The sequence below is a fragment of the Sus scrofa genome, chromosome 13 (assembly GCF_054392235.1).
Source record: "Sus scrofa isolate SSC_HxYL_T2T_F1_AM1 chromosome 13, Sscrofa_HxYL_maternal_Yorkshire_Landrace_v2.0, whole genome shotgun sequence".
Classification (NCBI taxonomy): Eukaryota; Metazoa; Chordata; class Mammalia; order Artiodactyla; family Suidae; genus Sus; species Sus scrofa.
In genome coordinates this window covers 177,471,644-177,487,125 of record NC_139395.1, presented here as the reverse complement: position 1 = coordinate 177,487,125, position 15,482 = coordinate 177,471,644, and the positions used below count along the sequence as shown (strand labels likewise).

The 15,482-nt window shown below is 36.1% G+C and overlaps 1 protein-coding gene across 1 annotated transcript; it reads left to right on the top strand.

Annotated features, from left to right (window-relative positions):
- Nucleotides 1-8,250: 8,250 nt before the first annotated feature.
- LOC110256244 (olfactory receptor 5H2-like) lies at nt 8,251-11,920 on the top strand. The gene is made up of 2 exons (XM_021068967.2): nt 8,251-8,258; nt 10,984-11,920. Exons 1-2 carry the CDS (start codon nt 8,251-8,253, stop codon nt 11,918-11,920), a joined length of 945 nt encoding a protein of 314 aa, XP_020924626.2.
- The last annotated feature ends 3,562 nt before the right edge of the window (nt 11,921-15,482 follow it).

Here is a 15,482-nt window from a genome sequence, read left to right as displayed (position 1 = left end):
GGTGCTTCTTGCATGGTCTACAGGTATTGGCGGCAGACTATTGCTGTTATCCCTGACTCCAGAGATGGGCATGGCTCACCACCCTAGAGATTCATGAACAAGTAACACTTGCAGCTCCCAATCACCTCAGAGGGCAACACAGAGGAGGACATTGTGACTGAACACAGCCTGTTGTTTCTCTCACTCTCCTGGGAACACACCAGCCCTGCTGCTGCCACTGCCAAACACAGCAGGAAGCAAACACATGCCTGATCACTGTCACTTCCCTGGACCCTGCAGCGAGAAACAGACTGTGCAGAACCTCCTGTGTGGGTTAAGCAGCATAGGGTACTTCCTGTGTGGTCTACAGATGGTGGTGGGAAACCATAGCACTTATCTCTGACTCCAGAGGTGGGCATGGCCCAGCACCACTAGAGGCCCCAGTAACCTCAGAAGGCACCACACAGGAGGGCACTGTGACTGAACTCCACTTATTGTTGCTCTCACACCACTGCTGCTGCCATTTCTACATGCTATGGGCACTTCCTAAATCAGCTGAAGGCTCATTACCACTTCCCAGGGCCCTGCAATTAGGAGTAGAGTATGCCATCTTCCTTCAGGTCCTGCTGTCAAGAGCCCAGTAACTAGGCACTGACTACTAGCCCTACACATTGCCTCCTTGCCCCTTGGAACAAACTCAGCACCCTGGGGTAAGAGCCTGCTGACACTGAAGAAAGAGATAACAAATGTCCAAACTTCCATGCCAAAAATAAATAGTAACCCCACACAAAATACAAAGGGGTGCACCTGCATAGAAGAAGTCATCCAAGCCTATAGTTCGGCTTCCCTAAACTCACAGAAAAAGAAAAACATAAGAAACATGAAGAAGCTCAGGAACAATTTCCAGTTAAAAGAAGAGGATAATTCACTTGAAGCAACAAACAATGAAACAGACTTCTGCAGACTTCTGCAGTCTAGCATGCATGAGAGGGAGCTGTGAAAGAGAAAAGGTACCCATACCCTTGGAAGAAGAAAGAAGAAGAAGAAGGAGAAGGAGAAGGAGGAGAGGGAGAGGGAGAAGGAGAAGAAGAGGAAGAGGAGGAGGAGGAGAAGGAGGAGGAGGAGGAAGAAGAGGAAGAGGAAGAGGAAGAAGAACAGAAGCAGAAGAAGAAAATAAAAAGAAGCAGAAGAAGAAGAAGGGATTGAAAAGATATTTGATGAAATTATGTCTGAAAACTTTCCAAATCTAAAGGAAACAGATATCAAGATACAGGAAGCACAGAGGACCCCAAACAGGTCACATGAGGTCATATAATAAAAATGGCAAAAGTTAAACAGAAGATTCTAAAGGCAGCAAGAGATAGACAAAGCATTATTTAAAAGGGAACCCCAATAATGCTATCAGCTGATTTCTCTACAGAAACACTATAGGCCAGAAGAGAGTGGCAGGATATATTCAAAATGGAAAAAATTTGCAGCCTAGAATACTCTACCCAGCAAGGATATATGTGAAAGTAGACAGAGAAATGAAGACTTTCTCCAACAAACAAAAGCTAAAAGAGTACTGCAATATGAATCCCATTCTAAAAGAAATAATAAGGGATTCTCTAAATTAAAAAAAAAAAGGTAAGAAGACATAGGATGGAGAAAATCACAATTGGAAAGCAATCACTTAAATAAGACATCATATAGGACTCAAAGGCCAAAACGACAAGACAAAACAAAACAAAAAACCCAGTAAAAATGATGATAAACACAAGAAACAGCAAAAGGCCAAACATGAAGATGTTAAGAAATGACTTCGAAATCATAGAATGTGGGGAAAAAAATAAGCAAGTATAGACTCTTTTTTTAAATAATGTATTTGAGCCTATATGACTATCAGGTTAAAGCAAGAAGATATAGGAAAGGGATAACATACTTAAAAAACAGGGCAGCCACATACCAAACCTTACATACACAAAAACTAAAGAGACAAGTACACAAGCACAAAATAAGTGGAAATCAGACAACCAAAGAAAAAAAAGAGGAGTTCCCGTCATGGCGCAGTGGTTAACGAATCCGACTAGGAACCATGAGGTTGCGGGTTCGGTCCCTGCCCTTGCTCAGTGGGTTAACGATCCGGCGTTGCCCTGAGCTGTGGTGTAGGTTGCAGACGCGGCTCGGATCCCGCGTTGCTGTGGCTCTGGCGTAGGCTGGTGGCTACAGCTCCGATTGGACCCCTAGCCTGGGAACCTCCATATGCCGCAGGAGCAGCCCAAGAAATAGCAAAAAGACAAAAAAAAAAAAAAAAAAAAAGAGGAATGGAACAAAGGAGAAACAGAGAATCAACTGAAAAACAAGGTTTAAATTGTCAATAAATACATATTTATCAATAATTACCTTAAATGTCAAGGGACTGAATGCTCCAATCAAAAGACATAGAGTGCCAGAATGGATAAAAAATAAAATCTTACAATTTGCTGTCTGCAAAAGACTCACCTTAGGGCCAAGTACACATATAAATCAAAAGAGAGAGGATGGGAAAAGTTATTTCATGCCAATGGACAAGACAGGAAAGTAGGAGTTATAATACTCATATCATACAAAATAGACTTTAAAACAAAGGCCATAAAGAAAGACAAAGCAGAACACTAATGGTAAAAGCATTTTTTTAAGAAGAGGATATTACAATTGTCAATATATATGCCCCTAAAATAGGAGCACTGAGATATACACAAATACTAGCAGACATAAAAGGAGAAATTGATGGGGATACAATATTAGTAGGAGAATTTAACACTCTACTCACATCAATGGACAGGTCCTCTAGACAGAAAATCAATAAGGCAAGAGATCCTAAATTACACAATAGAAAAGTTAGACTTAATTAACATTTTCAGAACAGTAAATCCACAAAAATCATGATATACATTCTTTTCAAGTGCACATCAAACAGTCTCAAGGATGGATCACATACTGGGTCACAAAACTAATCTCAACAAATTTAAAAGTACAGAAATTATTTCAAGTATCCTCTCTGACAACAAAGGCATGAAACAAAAAATCAACCACAGGAAAAGAAATGAGAAAAAGAACTAACTAGATTGAGACTAATCAATCTGGTATTGAGAAACCAATGGGTCAATGAGGAAATCAAGAAGGAAATTAAAAAATACCTCAAGACAAATGATAATGAAGATGCAACCATTCAAAATCTATGGGATGCTGTGAAAGCAGTGTTTAGAGGGAAATTCACACGATATAGGCCTTCTTCAAATAAGAAGAAAAATCTCAAATTGACAACTTAATCCACCACCTAAATGAATTAGAAAAAGAAAAACATAAAAAACCCTAAAGTCAGCAGAAGTAATGAAATCAGAAAGATTAGAGAGGAAATCAATAAAACAGAGATTCAAAAAACAATAGAAAGAATCATTAAAACTAAGAGATGGTTCTTTAAAAAGGTAAACAAAATTGATAAACCTATGGAAAGTCTCACTAAAAAGAGAAGAGAAAAGACAGAAATAAACAAAATAAGAAATAAAAAAGGGGGAAATCAAAATGGATATTGCAGAAATACCAAAAACCATAAGAGAATATTATGAACAATTATATGCCAACAAATTTGACAATCTGGAAGAAATCAACAACTTTCTAGAGACAGCCTGCTAAAACTGAATCAAGAAGAAATCGATCAACTGAACAGACCAATCACTAGAAATGAAATTGAATATGTCATAAAAACACTCCCTACAAATAAAAGCCCAGGACCAGATGGCTTTACAGGCGAATTCTACCAAACATACAAAGAGGAACATATAAATATCCTCCTTAAACTTTTTGAAAAGAGTGAAGAAGAGGGAACTCTCCCAAAGACATTCTACCACCCCAATTCCAAAACCAGACAAAGATACCACCAAAAAAGAAAAGTATCAGCCAATATCTTTGATATAGATGCAAACATTCTCAACAAAATTTTAGCCAACCAAACCCAGCAACAAATCAAAAAGATCATATATCATGACCAGGTGGGGTTCATCCCATGTGCACAAGGATGGTTCAATGTAATGCAAGTCAATCAATGTCATACACCACATTAACAAAAGAAAAGTCAAAACTAGATGATCATCTCAATAGATGCAGAAAAAGCATTTGACAGTCCAACATCCCTTCATGATAAAAACTCTTACCAAAGTGGGTATAGAGTGAGAACATACCTTATCATAATAAAAGCCATTTATGACAAACACAGAGCAAATATAGTACTCAATGGAGAAAAACTGAAATACTTCCCACTAAAATCTAGAACAAGACAAGGATTCCCATTCTCACCACTGTTATTCAACACAGTATTGGAAGTCCTATTCACAGCAATCAGATAAACAAAAATAAAAAGTATGAAAATTGGAAGAGAAGAGGTAAAATTGTCATTGTATGCAGATGACATGATACTATATATAGAAAACCCTAAGGCCTCAAACCCACAATTACTTGAACTGATCAACAAATTCAGCAAAGTAGCAGGATATAAGATTAACATTCAGAAATCAGTCACATTTCTGTACATTAAAAATGAAATATTAGAAAAGGATTACAAAAATACATTTTAAAACTGCACCCCTAAAAAATCAAATATCTGGGAATAAACCTGACCAAGGAGGTGAAAGACTTATATGCTGAAAACTATAAAACATTAATCAAGGAAATTAAAGAGGATCCAAAGACATGGAAAGATATTCCATGCTCATGGATTGGAAGAATTAATATTGTAAAAATGGCCATACTACCCAAAGCAATCTACAGATTCAATGCAATCTCTATAAAATTACTCATGACATTTTTCACAGAACTAGAACAAACAATCCAAAAATTTATATGGAGCCACAAAGACCCAGAATTGCCAAAACAATCCTGAGGGAAAAAAAAAACAAGCAAGAGGCATAACTCTCCCAGACTTCAGGCAATATTACAGAGCCACAGTAATCCAGACAGCATGGTGCTCATTCCAAAATAGACATACAGACCAATGGAACAGAGTAGAGAACCCAGAAATAAACTCAAACACTTATGGCCAATTTATTTTTGACAAAGGAGGCAAGAATATAAAATGGGAAAAAGTCTTTTCATCAAGTGGTGGTGGAAAAACTGGGCAGCCAAATGTAAATCAGTGAAACTGGAACCCACCCTCACACCATGCATGAAAATAAACTCAAAATGGCTTAAAGACTTCAGCGTACGGCAAGACACCATCAAATTCCTAGAAGAGAACATCAGCAAAACATTGTCTGACATCAATCTTACAAATATTTTCTCAGGTCAATCTCCCAAGGCAACAAAAATCAAGCAAAAATAAACCAGTGGGACCTAATCAAACTGAGAAGCTTTTGCACAGCAAAGGAAACCATAAAAATAAAGAAAACCTACAGAATGGGAGAAAATAGTTTCAAATGATGCAACTGAAAAGGGCTTAATCTTTAACATATACAAACAACTTATACAACTCAACAGCAAAAAAGCCAACAACCCAATGGAAAAATGGGCAAAAGGCATGAATAGACACTTCTTTTCTTTCCTTTTTTTTTTTTTTTTGTATTTTTGTCATTTCTTGGGCTGCTCCCATGGCATATGGAGGTTCCCAGGCTAGAGGTCCAATTGGAGCTGTAGCCACTGGCCTACGCCAGAGCCATAGCAACGTTGGAACTGAGCCACATCTGCAACATACACCACAGCTCACGGCAACACTGGATCTTTAACCCACTGAGCAAGGCCAGGGATCGAACCCACAACATCATGGTTCTTAGTCGGATTCGTTAACCACTGAGCCACGATGGGAACTCCTAAATAGACATTTCTCCAAGGAAGATATACAGATGGCCAACAAGCACATGAAAAAATGTTCAACATCCCTGATTATTAGAGAAATACAAATCAAAATTACCATGAGACACCATCTCACACCAGTCAGAATGGCCATCATTAGTAAGTCCACAAATAACAAATGCTAAGAAGGTGTAGAGAAAAGGGAACCCTCTTGCACTTTTGGTAAAAATGTAAATTGGTACAACCACTATGGAAAACATGATGGAGGTACCTTAGAAAACTACATGTAGAACTACCTTGTGACCCAGAAATCCCACTCTTGGGAATGTATCCAGCAAAACTTTCCTTGCAAAAGACACATGCACCCACATGTTCATTGTAGCACTATTCACAATAGCCAAAACATGGGTACATCCTACATGTCCATCAAGAGATGAATGGATTAAGAAGATGTGGTACATATCCACAATGGCATACTACTCAGCCATAAAAAGAATAAAATAATGCTATCTGCAGCAACATGGATGGAACTAGAAGACCCTCATACTAAGTGAAGTAAGTCAGAAAGAGAATACCATATGATATCACTTATACTTGGAATATAATATAGGGCACAAATGAAACTTTCCACAGAAAAGAAAATTATGGACATAGAGAACAGGCTTGTTGTTGCCATGGGGGAGGCGGAGGGAGTGGGATGGACTGGGAATTGGGGGTTAACAGATGCAAACCATTGCCTTTGTAATGGATAAGCAATGAGATCCTGCTGTATAGCACTGGGAACTATATCCAGTCACTTTTGATGGAGCATGATGATGTGAGAAAAAAAGAATGTATATATGTATGTGTGACTGGGTCACCTTGCTGTACTACAGAAAATTGACAGTGCACTGTAAACCAGCTATAATTGAAAAAAATAAAAATCATTAAAACAATTAGAACATTTTCTAACACCATATGCAAAAATAAATTCAAAATGGATGAAAGACCTAAATGAAAGGCCAGATCCTCTAGAACTCCTAGAGATAAACATAAACAGACCACTCTTTACATAAATCCCAGGAATATCTTTTTGACCCACATCCTAGAATAAAGACAGTAAAGACACAAATAAACCAGCGGAACTTTATAAAACTCAAAAGCTTATGCATAGCAAAGGAAACCATTAAAAATATGAAAAGACAACATATAGAATGGGAAAAAGTTTAAAAATGACTTAACCAATAAAAGTTTAATCTCCAAAATATAGAAATAACTCATACAACTTCAAAACAAGAAAACAAACAACCCAATTGAAAAACAGGCAGAATATATATATATATATATTCACACACATTTCTCCAAAGAAGACATATAGATGGCTAGCAGGCATATGAAAATATGCTCAATATCTATAATTATTACAGAAATTCAGATCAAAACAACAATGAGGTAGCATCTTACACCATATTGGCCATCATTAGAAGTCAAAAAACAAATGGAGGAAACAGTGTGGAAAATAGGGAACTTTTCTTCACTGTTGGTGGAAATGTAGACTGATACAACCACTATGAAAAACATTATGGAAAGACCTCATAAAACTAAATATAGAAGTACCATATGACCCAGCAATCCCACTCCTATGCATATATCTGGACAGAACTTTCATTGTAAAAGATATATGCACCTGTATGTTCATCAACACATCATTCACAATAGCCAAGACATGGAAACAACTTAAATGCCCAGTGGCAGATGAATGGATTAAGAAGATATAGTACATATATGCAATGGAATACTATTCGCTCATAAGAAGGACAAAATAATGGCATGATATTACTTATATGTGGAGTCTAAAATATGCCTAAAATGACCTATCTATGAAAGAGAAACAGATCATGGTCATGGGGGACAGATTTGTGTTTGCCACGGGGAGTAGGAGGGAGATGGATGGATTGGGATTCTGGAGTTAGTATATGAAAACTGTTGCTTTTGGAGTGGATGGGCAAGGGCATCCTGCTGTGTAGCACAGGAAGCTGTATGTAATCATTTGTGATGGAACATGATGGAGGATAATGTGAGAAATATAATGTGTATATATGCATGACTGGGTCACTTTGCTGTACTGCAGAAATTGACAGAACACTGTAAATCAACTATAATAAAAATTAAATAAAATAAAAAATAAAAGAATAAAAAAGAACTAAATGTTAAAAAAGATGAATATATTTGTATATAAAAGTAAAATCATTATTCTTTTGAAAAATCATGTTTGATTAGCTAAGATCAGACCACACTAATTTAAGCACTTAGAGTAACTTTATAGATAAAGAGGTATTTGCCTAAACATGTCAGAAATTTCACCTGTGGTGGAAAAGAGTGGCATAAAATGCAATTTCAATTGTTAAAACTGGAACTGTTTACAATGACTTGATATACAAGTATTACAGAGTCTGTAATACTCTGGGGGACATTTTAGACTTTTCCTACATGTCCAAGTTTATAATGCCCAGTAGCAGAGCCTAGTTTTATTCTAAAGGGAATATACGGGTGTTATTAGGGGAATTTTATTTCTTTACTTCCCTCCACTTCTGGCAAAAGCAGAGTAGTTCAACTGTCTGACTCTTGGTTTCAAAACAAATTTATATATACAGTTTTTTTCTGATCTTGGGAACTCTATACTCTAAGATTAGTCTGTATGCAAAGAATTTTTTACCCGTGTTATCGTCCTTCTTGTGGTATGTAATTTTTTTCCACTTTAGACTGATTTACCCTTTGATGGATTTTCTCATTTTCTTAAAAGTTATAGGTAAGAGAAATTAATTGATATATTTATCCATATATATATATCCATATATATATATATATAAAGTTAAAATACTGTGTAATTTCTTATAATTTTATATTTGGTTAACAAGATTCCAGTAAAGCCAGGTGAACAAGGAAACTGAATAATCTATATATTTTATTTTAATGACTATAATCTAAATAAGCAAATAGCCTTAAGACTGAATTTTTCCCTTTAAAATGTTTTACTATGTTTCCATAGTTATGACTTTATGAGGTAAATTTTGGAGAACTAAACATTAAACAATTAAAACTGTTGTAAAGTCAGTTCATAATGGGTTCTATGTATGAAATTTCTCTGGTTAGTCTTATTAAAAGATCCACTCAATTTAACTAATAACATTCCCTGAATAAAATTTGCAAGGTAAATCACTTTAATATTAACTCCTCTGTCCTTTTCCCACTTCTGATAGTAATTTCATTCAGTATATTATATTCATGCAGTAGGAAATAGGCACGCAATGTCTCTCTGTTATTGTTTCTAGGATTTTAAGACTTAAGGGGCCACACATATGTGGAATTTGGGAATTTTCAATTACCTAAGTGATTTGGGATTGTATGGAAGCAAGCCTGTTCCAAATAAAAATACACTTAACTACTGCAATTATTGTTGGTGGTTACTTACGAAGCCTGAATTATATCCCAGTAGTTAGCTCAATTTTATTCAGCTAAATCAAATTTGGGGGATAAAAATTGCTCTCAGGTAAAATGAGTAAGATTTCTAGAGAAATTCAGTTTAACCATTGTGATAACAAAGATAAAGCACCTCTCAAATATGGAAAGATTTTTCCACAGTGATAGCATATTTATGAACAGTACACAGTTTCAAAGGTAAAATTTATCATTATTATTATTATTTGATCATAGGGCTGCACCTGTAGCATATGCAAGTTCCCAGGCTAGAGGTCCAATTGGAGCTGCAGTTGCTGGCCTATGCCACAGCCGCAGCAATACCAGATCTGAGTCACGTCTGCAACCTACACTGTAGCTCACAGCAATGCCAGATCCTTAACCCACCGAGCAAGGTCAGGGATTGAACCCATGTCCTCATGGATACTAGTCAGGTTCATTACCACTGAGCCATGATGGGAACTTCCAAAGGTAAAATTTAAATCAAAAATTTCTTTCATATACAAATTCCACAGGAAAATAAACTTTAGACTTTCAATAAAGGAAAAAGAAATGATTTCCACTATTGACAAATTTTGATGAAAACTAGGATTAGGATAAAGATGTACCCTCTACATCTGAGCCATTCCTTTTTTTTAACAACTTCAGACTTTCTCTGACCACCCCCCCCTTACTCCTCTTCTGTGGCTTGTCTTTCCTACACTTATCCATCTAGGATTCTATTATTTTCTTCCTATTTCTCTCTCTCTAGTTTTATGATGTTTTCATCTACTTAAAATTTCTTTCTATTTCTCTATGAATGCCTCCTTTCTCTTCCTAATTCCTTCCTTTTCTCTCCTTTCTTTGGAAAACTTTTCTTAAAATGATCTACATGAAAAATTCTCTATCTCTCCACAGGCAGTGGGCATTAACAACATGAATTCTCCATTTCATTCTCCTCACTGTTGTGCCACTTGTTTGCCTTTCATTTCTCATTATTCTTGGGTCCCATTTCTCTCACATAATGCAAGTTGCTCTCACCAAATCCACTAAAATATCTCTTAATTTTCATGCACAATGATATACTGTTCACTTCTTGACCATCACAACATCTATTTTGGCCACTGCCCTGTGATTTTCTTTGTCCTTCTTGAACATATTTCTTCTCTTTATGTTCATAACACTCTGCTCTCCAGTTACCCTGCTTTTCTGATCATTATGATCTTATGGTCTTACCCTATCTTTATCACTGCCAGCCAAGGATACTGGATGTAATATGAAATGCTTTTTTGAAGCAACTTTTCCCTAACATGCAAATGGCAGTGATATTAGTGGAATCAGCTAGACAAAAATAGGCAGCAATAAAAACAAACATGGCAGTCAGTTAATAGCAGAAATCATGTCACAGCCTTTGCCCCATGAGGTCTCTGCTGCTGTATTGGACACCATGGCTCGTGCTGAGTGCCACTGGTGTGGATGAAGGATGCATTTGCTGTATTTGTCCTGTTGCTGCTTTGGCTACTTTAGCAAACAAAGATATTTAGAATGTCATTCATTTTCAAATCTGTTGACTGTTTTCATGGTTTTTGGATTTCAACAATCATTTAAGTCCATCCCCCCCAATACATTCCATATTATGTATGTAATAAACAAACTTAAGAGAGAATTATGATATGCATTTTTGTCTCTGTTCTCCAGTATGTTTATACTATAATTTCTTAGTGACTTTTCCTTTGATTTACCCCATTTACTTCAGGAAACACCTAGTGAGGAGATGGAAAAGGGAAATACAACATTGCTGACAGAATTTATTCTCACAGGACTTACATATCAACCGGAGTGGCAAATCCCCCTGTTCCTGCTGTTCTTGATTATATACCTCATCACCCTCATGGGAAACCTTGGTCTGATTGCTCTCATCTGCAATGACCCTCACCTTCATATCCCCATGTACTTATTCCTTGGGAATTTGGCCTTTGTTGATGCTTGGTTATCATCCACAGTGACCCCCAAGATGCTGGTCAACTTCTTCACCAAGAACAAAATGATCTCTTTCACTGAATGCCAGGTACAATTTTTTTCCTTTGCAATCTGTGTAACCACAGAATGTTTTTTGCTGGCAACAATGGCATATGATCGTTATGTGGCCATATGCAAACCCTTACTTTATCCAGTAATTATGAACAATAGACTATGCATTTGGCTATTAATTTGGTCATTTTTAGGTGGCCTTTTCCATGCCATAATTCATAATGCTTTTTTATTTAGATTAACCTTCTGTAATTCCATCATAGTACATCAAATTTACTGTGACATCATACCATTGTTTAAGATTTCCTGTACTGATCCATCCATTAATTTTTTGATGGTATTTATTTTCTCTGGGTCAATACAGGTGTTTACCATTCTAATTGTTCTTGTCTCTTACACACTTGTCCTCTTTACAATATTAAAAAAGAAGTCCATGCAAGGCATAAGGAAGGCCTTCTCCACCTGTGGAGCCCACCTCCTATCTGTCTCTTTATACTATGGGCCTCTTCTCTTCATGTATGTGCGCCCAGCATCTTTACAAGCAGATGCTCAAGATATGGTGGACTCTATATTTTACAGCATCATAATTCCTGTATTAAATCCAGTTATCTATAGCTTGAGAAATAAGAAAGTTATAGATTCATTGACAAAAAAGTTGAAGAGCAATGCTTAGAACTCATACTAATACCGGTCTTCCTTCATTTAAACAGTCATATAACTGTGGAGATTAGATGTCACCATGTGTTGATTAGTGTTCAAAGTTTTTTCCATTTACTATTGCCTTAGAGTTTTAATGCCTTAAGGTGGAAGTATTAGTAAACATCTTACAGTAAGTGCATATGCTATTAAAAACTTAGAAAACACAGAATAATTTTTAACCAAGTGCTCATCTTATATTAGGATAAGAGAATAAATTATTAAATTAAAATGTTTTATGCATATGTTATCAATGTGACTTGATACATGCACTAAGCACCATGCTAGTATAACTACTTAGAAAATAAATATACATATGATGTATTTGAGAGTAGTAGAACTGTGCAAACTTGAGACTCATATTACCTATTACTCATATTATATACCACAGTGGAACCAGGATCTTGTTTGCAAGAACAGAGGCCATTCCCAATGAGGCAGGAGATAGATGGGCTTCAGAATAGACATTTACAACTAGCCTCTTGTTTATACTACTTGAGGCAGGAGCTAGGTTGCTTTTGGTATAGACGTTTATGATGAGCCACCTATTTGTACTTCAAGATAGAAATAACAGGAACAAGATAAATAACCAGAATTTGTCTTCGATGGATACTTTAAACAATGGTAATGTCAGGGTTAAAGAGAGGGTTAAGTCCTGCTTGGGCAAAAGATCACATACTTCCTATCCTTGGGGTTAAGGAGACTGACACATGTGGAGAAAGATTCCTAGTGTCAAAAAGGGAGGGGATATCAGAGCATAATAAATCCTGACACCATACCATAATCCTTCACTCTGGAATCAATCTTGGCCCAAAGATGTTCATGCATATTGAGGAGGGCCCTGCGTCTGGTCAGGTATGCGAAATAAAACAAGATAATTAGCCAAAGGAAAAGAAAGACCTGGAAGAACTGTCCTGACTGAGTGAATTAATTCACCTTTCTGTCATGCTTCTCTTTCAAGGGAATACCCACAACCACACTTTTCCTTTGGGTGTGCATTACTGCTTTGCTTCTGCCTTAGAAAAATAGACCACTTCTTTGTGTGCTCCCCCACATGTTGTAATGGGATTTTAAGAATAGAATTGGTACCTGCTTTTAGGAGCCTTTGCCATTTTGAAACATTCTTGCTTTCTATAGGAGGCAAGAATCAGGACAATTCTGCTTTTAGCCTCTAGCTGCTCTGGTGGCTGGTAGTCCTGTTTTTCACACAGGCTGCACATGTTCAACTTCTGAGCAGATAATTAAGATCCCATTTCAAGCCATCACTCCTTGCTGTCTCCCTGAAATCACCAAGACAATGAGAGGGAAACTTCTCTCTCACTGATTCAGAAAGCTAAGAGATGAGATGGTGGATTTAATTGGGATGGACCTTGGAGTAAAAAGTGTCAAATTAGGAAGGAAATGGTTTCTATCATCCAACTATTTTAAAATCTTGAAACTGATAAGAAAAAAAGAAGGAATATGTAAAGTTTACTGGACTATGCTGTTGAGAGCAAAAGTCTTCAAGTAATGTTAAGATCATATGATATCAGAGCATTCAGTAGGCACCCAAGAAAACATGAAAAAGAGAAAGAATTTGCATGTTTTGTGCTCCCCAAATCCTTAAATGTCACCTTTTGTCTTGCCATACACTCCATGAATAAGTGATTCACCTTCGGGTTCATCTCTGACTTTTCCAACCTTATCAATTATTTATACACATTCCTATTGACAATGCACTCATCCTAAAACTACTCACATCTGTAATAACAAATCACATCTGTAATTTAAAATAGCCTTCTTACTTCTCCTGTATCCTGTTTCTATTCTCTTCTCAAACATTGCAGGTTATTTTATGAACAGTACTCTGATTAAATAATAACCGTCTTCAAACATGCTTAGTGGCTTCTTATTTCTACCAGATTATAAGTGTATATTTGGTATACATATTCAGAATTTCATATATGTAAATGTATATGTAATTTGCTCATGTATTTATGTTCTTAGCTTGCCAATTTCTGTTGTTGTATAACATTCCCATGGTTCTGCTTTTTTCCTGTAAGTTGTCTAAACATTTGTTCCTACATTGTCATGACCCAAAGACTACATTGCTAATATAAGCAACTGGTGTGTGTTTCTTTGAAATTTGTAGAAATGCTTCACTAATTGGCCTGGTGTTTGAATGAAAAGGGTGACATCAAGCTGAGTGAATGAGCATCGTGTGCTTACCTGCCCAGTCCTTTTTTTTTTAGTTTAGGTGGATATTAAAGAAGAGGTTAGGTGGATATTAAATTGGAGGGTCTCAGAAATCCAGTCTTCCTATGTGGCATTATTTTGAACTTGTCTGTTTAATCTAGAGATTCTACTGCTTTTATATGTTTTTCATAAAAATCCCAAGTAATTTATCCCTTCCAAAAATTTACCAAAATGTCTTCACTGATATGTTCCTGTTTACACTGTGGTTTTACATATATACACACACACACACACACACACACATATATATAAAACCACATATATATATACACACACACATACATATATATATATATATTCATTTTTGGATCATATATGTCATTTAAGTGGCATGTTTGGAAAGATTTAAAATATAAACCTATATGAATACCACATTTTAGAAGACATTTTGCATATTTCTATAAAAAGAAACAAATATGATATATGTATTACTTAATGGTCTTTAGATGAAAAATATAATATTACAATGCTAAGTTCATCCATTGCCTGGAACACTGATAATATTTAATGAAACCACCCTCTGTAAATACTAATAATATAATAGAAATACTCTTTATTATCAAAATATACAGATTTTTCTTAACCTGGAGAGTTAAAAGAGTTCATAGTTCCCCTCTCTCTGTGTATATGTATAAGCATTTATTCTCATCATTTTATAATACCTTGTGCAGTTGAGAGGTTGCTGACAACATTATGTTAGGCTGTGTTTAATGAGCCAATATAGCTAAAATTAGGTAAAAACAAACACTATCAGATTATAACAGTATGTCTCATTCAGAATTGTGAACTACCTATAGCATAATTTATAGGGTATAGGCTATATATTAAGCATATATGAATCCCCCTGTAGTCCAGGCTTTCTTTTTTCTTGTTGTTTTTCTCTAATAGAGTGGTTCTTAAAGTTTAGTGTGCCTTGGAATCACCTGGGCAGCTTGTGGAAACAAACATTAATAGGCTCTGTCAGGAGAATTTCTGTCCAAATGTTATTTTTCTTGTTTTGGGACTTATGAAATAGCTACTCTTTTTAATAATCAGTGAAGTAAATATTTTAAAATCAAGATGTTAGGGACAAGTTAAATGGAGTTTCTATTCCCTACTTAAAAAGCACTATGTAAATATTCTGAAGATATCCACTCTAGGTTTTATACTTTCCTTCCAATTTTGGGTAGCTGGCTACAGATTTTTTTTCTTTATTTTTTTTTTCCTTTTTAGGGTCACACCCGCACATATGTAGGTTCCCAGGCTAGGGGTCGAATACGAGCTGTAGATGCCAGCCTGAGCTGAAAATAGAGCAATGTGGTTCT